General features: G+C 34.9%; 1 protein-coding gene across 1 annotated transcript in view; it reads left to right on the forward strand.

Annotated features, from left to right (window-relative positions):
- Positions 1 to 50: 50 nt before the first annotated feature.
- LOC104076201 (zinc finger CCCH domain-containing protein 13-like) overlaps positions 51 to 12,648 on the forward strand; it is a 35,822-nt gene continuing 23,224 nt past the window's right edge. The window contains 6 exon segments of the mRNA XM_009576983.1: positions 51 to 127; positions 433 to 544; positions 7,219 to 7,327; positions 9,616 to 9,755; positions 10,493 to 10,650; positions 11,969 to 12,166. Coding sequence (XP_009575278.1) covers positions 51 to 127; positions 433 to 544; positions 7,219 to 7,327; positions 9,616 to 9,755; positions 10,493 to 10,650; positions 11,969 to 12,166 — 794 coding nt within the window.

Genomic DNA, 12,648 nt, shown 5'->3' on the forward strand with positions numbered 1-12,648 from the left:
TATATAAAAAAAATTAATATATATATATTAAAATGGGTGCAGCTTAGAATATGGAGAAGGCTAAAGATATCTTGGAAGACTTGGTAGGAGAGATTGTGAAACACATTTGCATGGTTGTCCAAAAAAGGTGATTTGTTCTGGATAGGATCACCTGAAGCTGATCTAGAGTAGTAACTGAGTCATGCCATAAATACATACAAGTAATTTTTCTTCTTAGAGTCAAGTCTTCCTTGATGTTCTGAAAGAGTTGGGGTTTTTTTAGAATGCTTAAGCCCGTTAGAGTGGAATATTTTTTATTCATCCACTTTGCTTCTGGGTGGAACGTTTAGATCTTTCTGTATATACTAGTAAAAAAAATAATTAGAAGACAGATTGTATTCCTTTAAAAATAGTCCCATAGAACTGGTTGTATTATGTTTCTGTATTATACAGGTCACCAGAAAGACCCACTGGAGATCTTCGGGAAAGAATGAAGAACAAACGTCAAGATGTTGAGGCAGAGCCACAGAAACGAAGTACAGAGGAATCGTCCTCTCCTGTTAGGGTAAGAATGGAGTTTGCAGAACTCCAGAATCCCTCATAGCAGTTGGGCAGTATGTCCTAGAAACCTGATCGTGGTGACTTGTAATATTTAAAATGTTTTAATGAACTGATCATTTTGTATGTAGCATGTGGCATATTTTATTATGAAGTGTCTTAACAATTGTATTATTTTGCAATTTTATAGCACTTTCTGGTCTTTTGGTTCCCAAAGATTTTACAAATCCCACAGACTAAAATATGTTATAAATATTGATAAACAGATATTTAATAACAGTGCAGACTCTTTGATTATTACCAAGAAAGTGTATTAACTGTTGTTTCAATCATCCACTATTTTTCCCCCAACACTTATTCATATCCATTGTTTACATGCATCCTGACTCCAGTTGTTCATCCCAAATTTGCTTTCGATGAGACCATGCAGTTACTGTTGTGCTGGTTCATTTACCTTCCTCCTCACATACTCATCAGCCATCCCAACTGCTCACTTTTGGATTTTGAAAAAAATTCATTCATTTTCGTTCCCATTTTCTAATCATCTTTCTGCAACCGTATATCCCTCAAATATCAGAAGTTACTTATTTTTAAATTGTGTTATCTGTTCCTGATGTTACAAAGAAATAAGGGCAGAGTTGGTAGCGTGACCCTGCACCTGTGTAACAATAGCACCAGTGTATTCCTGCGTCATGTTTTTTAAGATCATCTTCATATGAATAACGATTAAAAGTTCTTATTTGTGAAAAATTAGTTTTGCTTCTGCAGGTATTAACAGCATTCTTTTTTTTTCCTCTCGGTCTGTTCCTACTTGCTGTGTAAAATGAATTTTTATGTCAGGTGTAAAGAAATCAACAGCAGCTGCTATCATTAAATTAACAGAATGGCTTACCTTCCAATCATGTTTTCAGTTGCTGTTAATTTGTGTAAACTTTCAATCTTTTTACTCTTTTACTTAAATGTGTTTCTTTTATTTTCTAATAGTTTCAATAAACTGTTCAGTTATTGAGTACATGGTTGGTGGGAAAAGTGTTTTTTCCAACCGTTATTAAAAATTTACTGTAACTTCTCTGCTGGTACAAGTCTAATTTTGATGTAATTCTTACTTTTGCTTAGTTAACCCTGCTTTTCATAGTGTTCTATTAATGTAATAATAAAATACTCTTAAAGAACTAAACCCCAAGTAAAGGTGAACTGGAAGCAGGAATCAAAAGGAATTAGTGGGTCTGTTAAAGTACCAAAGAATTATTTACAGGATAAGCACACTGCAGAGAAAAAAATACTCTGCTTCAGTCTCATAAAACAGAAGGCTGAGGAAACTACTGAGCTTTTGTATTAGTTGTGTGGAGGCAACTCTCAAAATATGGGATATCCAAAGAAAATATTCTGCAACAAATAGATGAAGAGGGACAGGTGTCAAGAGTTGTGTTGCAAAGAACCAGGATATCTAAAAGAACAGAAGACTGAAGTGACTGAACTGCTAACAAAAATCTTGCTCCATCGTTAGAGCTACTGTTATGGTGGAGATCTAATATCTGACGTTTCCATCTCTTATTAAAGCTTTTGGGATAACAGAGGAGCTGGATAAGAAATCTTAACTTTGTTTTGAAATAATGGAAAGTAGCTTGTTCCATAAAAAGTTTCATAATTGTGTTTTTTTAAAAAAAAAAAAAAGGAAGAGCAGCAGTGTTCCTGCAGACAAAATTTGTGCTTCACCAGTCTACTAGCCTGAAACTTTAATGGAGAGTAGTGGCTAAGAGAGAACTGTCTGATACAGGTGAAACCTTAAATAGCTTCTTTTGAAACAAGGCTTTTGAGGCATATAGATAGTCAAAGAATAGCAAGTATAATATTGGCAGGTTTAGAAGCCAGCTAAGGGGAAAATTTTACATTAATTTCAAATTATGAAGTTACAGAGGATGCTATGGTGCTTCATCTAAAGAGCTATAACTTTTTAAGAATGTGGAAAAAATGTTGGACATCCCAAATGTCAAACTTTGCAGAAGATATGAAAACAGTAGTTGAGATTACTAAAGTCTGAGGAGTGCCATAGGGGTTGGGGAAAGATATTTTTTGGCAGTACAGTGATGAAACTTGGTGTTGGCAAGTGCAAGGTAATGCACAATGAAGAAAGTATTTAAAACAAAAAATCATGAATGAGTATTTTAAAAGTAACTGAAACCATCCAGTAGAAAAAGAAGTTATTGTGGACAGCTCAATGAAACTATCTGTTCAAAGTGCAGTCACAGTTGCAGAAGCAAACACTCAGATATATAAAAATGGAATAGAAAATGATCAATATTATGCTGTAGAAATTCATGGTCCAGTTTTATTTAAACGCTGTTTGGTTGTGATCACCTGTATGCAAGAAAATACAGTCAAAGGTCTTTTTGAAGTGGGCAAGGAGGTGAGAAAGAGACTGGAGAGAAGAAAGGACATGTGGCGAATGCATATAATGTATGGTTGAGAGAATGTAAATTAGATGCGTCATATTTATACTTTATCCCAGTAGAAAGAGTGGCAAATTTGAAAATGACAAGGGGGAATGCTATTTACATTATATATGACAATGCTACCTGATTGCCAGAAGATACAGTCAAAAACCTGAGTAGGTTCCACAAAAAGTTGAGACAGTATGACTAGTATAAAATCTTTTTAGAAGAGATTTCTTGTTCTTTGGAGACATAAGATAACTAGTACGACCTGTATGTATGTAGGAAGAAACTTCCTATATGGACAGCCTAGAGAATATATCTCTTATTATTTCTTCATGTCTTGTACTATTATTTTCAGAGATAATATGCTGCGTTACGTGGACAACTACATTGAACTCAGTTGTTTCTGTGTTTCTCAGATTTGTGTTCGGAATTATTTCAGCACTGTATGTTAGTGTATCAATTATTATACAAATAATTAGATAAGGTTCCTGCTGTTACTATATTTAGTTGGAAATTTTTATGTTGAATTTTTCTCTGTATTACGAGAAGACAGTTACATTGGAGCATATGAAGTATTACCTGAGGTATTACCTGGGAGGTGTGTGTGATTTGGGAGGAACAGCGGGAAGAACTTAATGTACATTTAGGAAAGGTTTTTGTAAGGAATGTGTATCACTTGTTTCATATTTGTGCTTTTTGTTGCTGTGGCTTTTGAATATCTCCACTGGAAATGGAAGTCAGCATTGTCTTCCATCTCTGAAATGGAAACAATACCTGTTCATTTCAGGGAAACTTCAGATTCATTTTCTTGTATGTTTGTGTAGTGTGGTAGTAGTTTACACTATAAATGTATTATACATTGAGCAAAATAGTACTGTGCTTGCCCAAAAGATTCTAGCTGTAATACATGATAGCTTATTCTAAATTTAAAGGCATCCGTGCTTTTGAATTAGTTTATATTGCTGCTGCGTGTACATGTGCTGATAAGGCTGAAACTGAAGTTTCTGCCTTGTAAGAATTGTAGGTTGTAAGAGTCTTGCAAATATCCTCTCCATCGGTGTTGGCAAAATAGTACTCCTTGGCTAGAAGCATGTTGGCAGGCTGGATGAGTCCTTTTGTGCTTGGCCAAACTCTTCTGGCTGTAGTGGGAAATTCATTCAAGTAGACATCAAGTCTTGTGCTGTAGAGTGCTGATCATATCTTACGGGGTGTGGAACTTCAACTTAAGTAGACATTAAATGAAATAAGATCTCACAGAATTTAGCCCTAATGTCTTTTTTTTTTTTTTTTTCTCCTTTCTTAAGTAGCATTTCTCCGGAATGTCAACATTAAACTGTAATCATCTATCCAACACATGTGAATAGTTTAACTGTGAGCACATATCTGAAAACAGCATAGACAAAGTCTACTAAGCTGTGGTTTACTCTTAGGACAATCTACAATTTTTTTTTTTTAGTAAATAATTATATTATTATGAAAGTTTATTGTTTCTCATCTAGTAAATGGCATTTTTTCAGAGTCTGCAGAGAAATAGTTTACAAGTGTGGGTGAAGTGGATACAGCATCTTCAAGTGCAAGTGAAAGACATGCTATTGGCCTTTAGGAGCTTTACTTATTCTTGGCTTATTAAGGGAGAGACAAAAAAAACCTGTGTAAAGTACGAGAAGGTCTATAAGGATATGAAGGAAATATTTATTCCCCATAGTATGAGGGAATTAAATGCTTTGTAAGTGAAACAAGTACAATAAAAGAAATATGTTGAAGACTTTTCAATGAGAAAATTCAAGTATGTGTTCTAAACCATCATAACTTAAATTCTTGATTTGCATGCCCCAGGAAAATAGACTCAATTTCTAAACTGAGTTTTGTTTTTCAAGATGCAGTGTTACCAGAACCTTTTTTCCTGACAACTAAACTGAAGTCGTTTAGTGTATGAACGGGCTCGGATCAAGTTGTCCCGACTTGTAAAATAGCATGCTTGCATAAAAATTGTCTATTCCTTTCCCCTATGTTCAGTAATTCAATAAAATTCTTTTCATAGATGTTTTTGTTCTCAGTTCTTCTGTAAAAGTATGATTGTACCACTACTGAATCTCTCCACTGAAAGGAGAAAATAGAGGCTGTTTCAAGATGCTTGTGTTTGGTTGTAAGTTTGGAGATTTAGGTGAGATACATACAGGTTGTGTAGTATTTTAACATGGGTTATTAAATTGGTCTTGAAGCATTCTGATTTATCTGCATGTTCTCTGCTGACAAGTTATTTGGGGAATTCGCATTGAGAAGTTTTTTTGAAATCAGCATATAGAGGATGTCCTAACATGCGTATTCCAGTTTGCTAGTAACAAATAGTGTTGAACTAATAGAAACTAATATTTTATTTAAGAAGTTACGTTTATTGTTTGTTTATATTGTAGGAATTAGTTGGAGTATGTAGCAGAAGTACACAAGATGCAGCCTTCAAGGAGGGCAGTCTAGAAAAATTAAGATACTCTAAGAAAAAAAAGAATGGTTGCAGGAGAGGCTTGTTGATAAAGTTACAGATTTTTCAGATCTCATCAGAGTCATTTTCTTTTAAAGTAACTTGCTTTGGAGCGTAGTACAATTCTTCCCGTTAGGCTGAAATGCCTTTAGTACATGTTGTAATGATGGCTTAGTTGATATAGACTTGTCTGCAGTTGGTGTCAGCAACCAACACGACTTGATAGGTTAGGATCTTGTGCATCATTTTAAAGATCTGTCATGAAATGGAGAAAAAATAACTTTTTTTTCCTTATTCTACAAGTTGCTTTAAATTAAACATGGCACAGATTAGTTCTTTAATGTGAAGTTCTTTCATGTTATGTAGTGAACGGTCAGTTTTTTCCAAACCTTTTAAGGCTTTGAATATGACATACTGAATGCATCAAGATGAGCAAGGCTTGAAGATAACTGTGCGTTGAAGCATCTGTTCTAGTTCACTAGGTAAAATAAATGCAGTACTTGTTCTGTCATCGTTTACATCATTAAACTGGAGATAAGATTTTAGCATTGTTAGTGAATAAAAAGGAATAGTTGAATTTTACTCACTTGGGAGTGACTATCCACGATGTTATGTTATTTCCTTACTGTGTTTCTAAGGAGATGTTAAGGATTTAAATTAAGTCAAGATCTAAGTCCCAATAAGGAATAGCTAGTGAAATTCTCAGGCATCTCCTTTTCTTGGCACAAAAACAAAGGTTTCTACATATCAACGGTGAAGAATCCCCAAAAGACAAAAGAAGGCACTATGGGAGGTGAGAACAAAAGGGTTATGGGACAGACTTTCATTATTTGCTCTTTCTGGTTTCCTACTTAATAAATTAACCTGAGATACTTCTAAGCTTGAATGTTCTTTTTTTGCAAATAGTGAAAAAACTTTGTCCTGTACTCCACTTGAGCCCAGGTAGATTATTTAGAGAATGTAAATTCAGCAGAGGCAATGATGCAACTATACAACTTTACTACTGGAATTTAGCAGGGGGAGAAGAGCAGCACAGGTTTAGTTGCCTTTTGAAATTATCTTCTTTCCTGTAAGAATAGTCTCTGGCTTCCTTAGGTGTTTACAGGACCATCTGCCACATGCAAAATGGGTGCTACTGCAGTAGTTAGATTTGTCTAATAACTCGGGGCCAGTGAGAGTTCAAATATAAAACTATCAACAAAACTTGATTCCAGTGTGTTGCTTTAGACTTTTTTCGCCTTCCTTCTGCCAGCCAAGGGTCTCTGTTTTTTTTTATTTTATTATCCCCATCCCCCATTCTTTATCCTCTGGAGAGTTAAATGGTTCAGCTTCTGAGGCTCATCTGCCTTGCATATAAATATTCTTATTTACAGCTGAGAACTCTTACTCAAGCTGTTAAAATTATACTCTTTAAACGTTCATCAAACTTCCGGTCTTAAGAACTTGATCTGTTCTTTCAGTTCCTTTATTCTCCGATACGTGCTCGATTCTTGCCTTGCCTTTAAACCTTCTTATTTTATGTATCCTTTCTTCTCTTTTCCCCATCTGCTATTTGCTTACTGATTATATGAAAATGCATTAGAACATGTTGCCTGTGGAGTCTCTGCTTATTTAAGAAGGTATTTGTTCAACAGGCTAAAGGGGAAAATGCTTTTTGTACTATAAAAAAGAAACAGGCAAAATACCATGTAAAATATATCTGCTTCTTCAGGCTTCTTTTAAAATAAAGTTGTTTACTCTAATGCAGCATTTTTCCCTTTATAGAAAGAGTCTTCACGAGGAAGACATAGAGAAAAGGAGGATATCAAAATTACAAAGGAGAGAACACCAGAAAGTGAAGAGGAAAATGGGGATTGGGAAACAAATAGAGAAGGTAAGTATAATTAAACTAATGGTCCCCCTACAGCTCAAAGAAGTGCAAGGTTACTGGGCTGTGTGTAAAGCAGAATGCTTAAAGATTTGGTCTCTAAGCAGAATACTTTTATGCAGTAGCCATTAATGTTTATTTTTGGAGGAGATCAAAGAAGCAATCTGAGTTGGACTGCTACAATGGTAAAACCAACTTATTTTAAAAACACATGCTTTTTTTTCTTTTTTTCTTTTTTGACTCCTCAGACAACAAGGAACTTGGCCATAGGCTACTCCGTGGCTGAACCTTTCACATTTAGATCACTACTTCAATCCAAGTTACATCCAAAGTAATTTGGAGTCAGTCTGAGGAGAGAGCATAACTCCTTTGAATTCAAAAGTCAGCAGGTTTTTGTTGCATAATTTGTAATGGTGTGAACTGTCTCATTAACAAGGGCTCCATTAGAATGAGTATAACAACAGCTGAAGGTAACAATCGGTGAACTATTTATATTCTGAAAACACTCAAAGAGTGTTTTTACTACTCAAAGGGTAGTAAAAGTCTTGCATTACCTTCTGTAGTTGTTTTTGTTTGGGTGGGTTTGGTTTTGGTTTTTGTTTTTTTTTTTTTAATGGTTAAAAGGTGATTTCATTGCCCTTGTTGATAATACTCATCTGTTTAATATGCAGACTGTTGAGGAAAAGACTGCCTTTGTTTTCTTCTCTCTCTCCTGAATTTCACTTTTGTTAGAGACCAAGTTTACCTGACAGTGAAATTATGGCAGCTTCTAATGAACTGTGGTGTTTATGTAGTTTTGTAAGTGTCAGTGTTTCAGAAGTGGTTACAATATTGCAAGAGAAGATGGGAATCCTGATCCATTCTGAGTGAATTCAGATATAATGAATGTATTTGCAATAAAGTATACTACAAGTTGATTGTAGGATGGAGCTCCTCTGTAAATTTCATTAAGTAGGTAGCTTTTCTATAGTATGTGCTATAAGTGTTGCAAATATTGTTTTGCTGTGTCTTAAGCACACCACATGAATACAAAAGTAGCCATAATATATTTTCACTCCTTTCTAAATTTTGATTTTGGTGTGATTTAAGAAATATTGACCTATGACATGTATGCATGGACATAGAATCTAAGTCAAAAAAGTTTGGAACATAAAAACCCCAAGTTCTATATAAATATATAGTATGAATGTCTTAAGTCTTAGACACTAAGGCTTTCAGCTTGACAATTATGATTTTTTTCAAAATAGTGTTGATCACAGTCATGTGGATGAAGTAGAATTACTGTCTGTTAAGTTTTAGTGAGTGCTATCTAAGCAGACAGATGGACTGGGAAAGAACCTGTGCTGTTGGGAACTGCACCTCTCTATAAGCTGTTCCCATGCATTCATGACACATGAAGGGAATTTGTAGACTGAGTTTAGTTATTGCAAAACCTTTTATATCATTCCTGTGTGTAGGAAGGTGAGTGAAAGCTTATGACTTCTTAATGAAGTCATCTTTTCTCTGACAGTTATTTTCCTAAATTGCTTTTTGAGCATTAGACTTAAATAGCCATAAACAAAATAAGGAATGTAAACAGAGTGAGTAAAACTGCATTACTTTTCAGTGAGATTTCAGTTGCAAGGTTTGAAGCATATGATATTAACTAGCCATGACTGAATGAAAAAGTGAGAGAAATAGCACCTTTTCTATTTTCAAAACCGAACAGTAATAATGCTTTAAAAACAGAAATAAACTCTTGAAGTGTGGATTTATCCAGTGAAAGAGGTCATACAGACCTCTTCTTTTGTTTTAAAATCAATTTGTAGATGTAATTAAATAAGTATATCAGCTGGTTTGTGGGATACTCTATTAAACAAAATCCTCTAGTGTCATGCATCACTATTTAAATGCGTTTCGTGTGAGATTTCCCAATTAAGTAGTGCTCTACATATTTTTGGTCTTTGTGAAGACACACTCTTTTAATTTTTTTTTGTTGTTATTTAAATATAAATAAATGGTTTACTGGGTTTCCCGTGCTACCTTAGCTTAATAATTGATGCAAGTCTCTGAAAGAAGTTAAGGGTTTTTTTTTTTTTTAAGAAGTTTAAGAATTTCACTGCAGGTTGTATGGAACTAACTGGAGTTATTTCAGGTTTACACACATAATTGGAGAAGAGATTTGGCTTAGCTTCATGATCCATTCATGCAGTGCTTAAAAGTCACGGAAATATTTATGCTTGGCATCCAGTATGCTAAATATTATTATTTATTTCATATGTAGTTGTTAACTAATCTATTTACTTTTTTTAAAGACTCTGATAATGGAGATGTTAATTATGATTATGATCATGAGCTGTCTTTGGAAATGAAGCGCCAAAAGATTCAGAGAGAACTCATGAAGTTGGAACAGGAAAACATGGAGAAACGAGAGGAAATAGTCATTAAAAAAGAGGTTTGTATTATGTAAATGTGAAACTAAAAAAATAAGTCATCAGCCACTTCATAGACTTCTAATTGTTTCCTGGAAGACTTGAGCTTCCTGGGCTGCAAATGCACTATTGTGTTACATAGTAGTAAGTAGCTGGCACATGTATAACTTAGCATGTGACTTGGATATTAGTTGTGAGTATCTGGTCAGTCATCCAGCACCATAACCAAGTTTTCTGCTTTATGAAGTCAGCTATTAAATGAGTCGGATTTAATGCATTTTAATGATATAAAACTAATAAGACCTTTAACAGAGAAGACATGTAGAAGAAAACACAAGGCATTTGCCAAGCTCCTTTTCCAACATGTCTTGTAGTAACAGAGTAAAGTAGAGTGACAGAGGCAAAGCTGTAAGTGTTAGAAACCCTAAAATTTTGGGGAAGATTTAAAAAAAAAAAAAGGCTGAAAGGAGCTTTCTCTTTTTCAGGCAAACTTGAATGTACTGATTTTAAACTTTTAGTTACAGTTTTTGTAATGGATTACAGAGTGCATCATCTCCTCTTCCTGCACCCTTTTCCTGTTGTCTTCCTTTTATGGTGTTCTTTGAAAACCATGTGGTTAGTTTATTTGAGGTAGATGTGTACATGGTTAAGATCTTAGAAGTAGACTATTACTGAATTTACATATTTGATACGTATATCAGGATACAGGTAAGCTTTTGAGCATCAATATCTTACCGGTTAATATATTTTTTTCCTCAAGATTTCTCCAGAGGTGGTTAGATCTAAATTATCACCATCGCCATCACCAAGGAAGTCTAGCAAATCTCCAAAACGAAGATCCAGTCCTAAATCATCTTCTTCAGCTAGTAAGAAAGAGAAGAAAGCATCTACAATGTCTTCCCCACTTCTGGATCAGAGGTCAGTATGTAGATGCATCTGGCGAGAAAATGAGAACAGAGAACCACGCTGATTTTTATTATTGGGGTTTTCATAATTAATATGGGTTTTCATTTTCCTTGCTTTCAGGACTTTTGATTATATAATTTTAGGGGAAAGTCTCTAAATTGTGCACTGTTAATCATCTTATGCATAAAGTTGTTATATGCATGTAGTTGTCAGCTGATTAATTTCATGGCTTACAAGCAGGTCTTTTCTCTTTGAATGTCCAGAATCTCTGGGAGGTGATGAGGAAATCTAAACCATTAAAAAGTGGGAAGCAGTTTTATTTGAGATGCTGCAGCCTGCGAAGTAGCTCCTCTAGACTGAAGTGAAATGTTTAAAATTTGACCAACTGCACATTCTGTTCGTATTGCATATTGCTGTTCAGGAAATAATATTTGACTTTCAAGGCAGGGAACTTCTCAGAATTCAGGAGGGGAAAAGAAGTGGGGGATGTGGAGGGAAAAATGGAAGGACAAGTTATGTGAAAATCACAGGAAGTTAAAACTGGGCGCCTTGCCACAAAAAATCAATCTCGAAAACCTGTTTCTAAGTTCTTGCTGGCTGCAGGACCTTTTGAATCACTGTTTGCAGCTTTTAGATAGGAAAGAAATTACTGCGGCAATGTAAGCAGACACATCTGTATTTGCTAAGCAAAAATCCCCTTTAAAATAGGGACAAAACAATGTTGTTTCTGCTGCAAGAATGTACGGTGTGGGCTAGTATGCTACTGACATTCAGTATGAGTGATACTTAGTTTATAGGGTTTATGTCAATGGCAGTTTATATGGAAAAATATATACTATTTCATATTGTGAGATGCATATTCAAAAATATTTGGATGCTTTATCTTGTGTTAGGTAGTTAACATTAAATTGAAGACATGAGTTGTTCAAGTCATATTGTGTGTGATTGGGGTATTGCATTGCAGAAATGGGAGTCTAAACAGACAAGATACTCTATAGAGTTCTGGTCCTCTGATGTGTGCAGTTCATGCAAGGACATTTTAACTTTGAAAACTGGTTCTGTCTGAACAGGAGCAGTTCCTATTTTTGTTCACTTGCTTCAGAAATAAAGGTTATAAATGGAAAAGCTCAATGTGAATTTTTACCATCTGCATTCACCCTTCAGTCAAATACAGTTATGGAATGCTGCTTGCTAATGGAGTGGTGAATCCTATCCTAAAAGCTTCAAGGCCCTTTACGTTATAACTTTCCTGCCAACATCTGAGAAATCATTACTTGAAATAGTTGGCAGTCCTTCATTTTTTCCCCCCTCCCTGTTAATTTATCTCTAGGAGTTCTAAAAGTAACCAGAGTAAAAAGAAAGGTCCTCGTACACCTAGTCCTCCTCCTCCAGTACAAGAGGAAACCTCCCTGGGAAAAAGACACAAAGAAAAACATAAAGCAAAAGAACGTTCAGAAGAAAAGGCAAGGGAGGTGAAGGAGAGAGGGCGTGACTTTGAAAGGCACAAGGAGAAAAAAGAGAAGCAGAGGTACGTTATGGTGGATTATTAGCTTTTAACATTAATGTAACCTTGCTTTTAAAGTTATCTTTTATAGAACCTGAATAATAAGGGATTTATACCTGCTTTGCCAACAGGCTTTTCAGTACTCATTAAATATTTTAAGTACGTTATATAGATGGATTGATAGACTGTAACTAACAGGTTGGTAGGTTTTAATTACATAACTTACTAAGTTTGTAAAATGCCCTTTTGAAAGATTCATTACTTTTCAGGAAGTTGGACCTTCACCAATGGAGCAATTCATTTGCCAAAATCTTTATCAAAGTCGTTCACTTGTCCGTTTGCCTGCTCTTCTGAAATCTTAGAGGACTAATATCTTTCTAAATTGGCAGTAGCACGTTTAAACTCTCCCTTATCTTCAGTAGGTTAAAAGTATTTCTGAAGTAGTCAAAGTCTACTATGATTTTAGAATTACTTCACTTTTGCATGTCTCTCTCTCTCTCTCTTTC

This window comes from Fulmarus glacialis, unplaced genomic scaffold, assembly GCF_000690835.1.
Source record: "Fulmarus glacialis isolate BGI_N327 unplaced genomic scaffold, ASM69083v1 scaffold9064, whole genome shotgun sequence".
NCBI lineage: Eukaryota > Metazoa > Chordata > Aves > Procellariiformes > Procellariidae > Fulmarus > Fulmarus glacialis.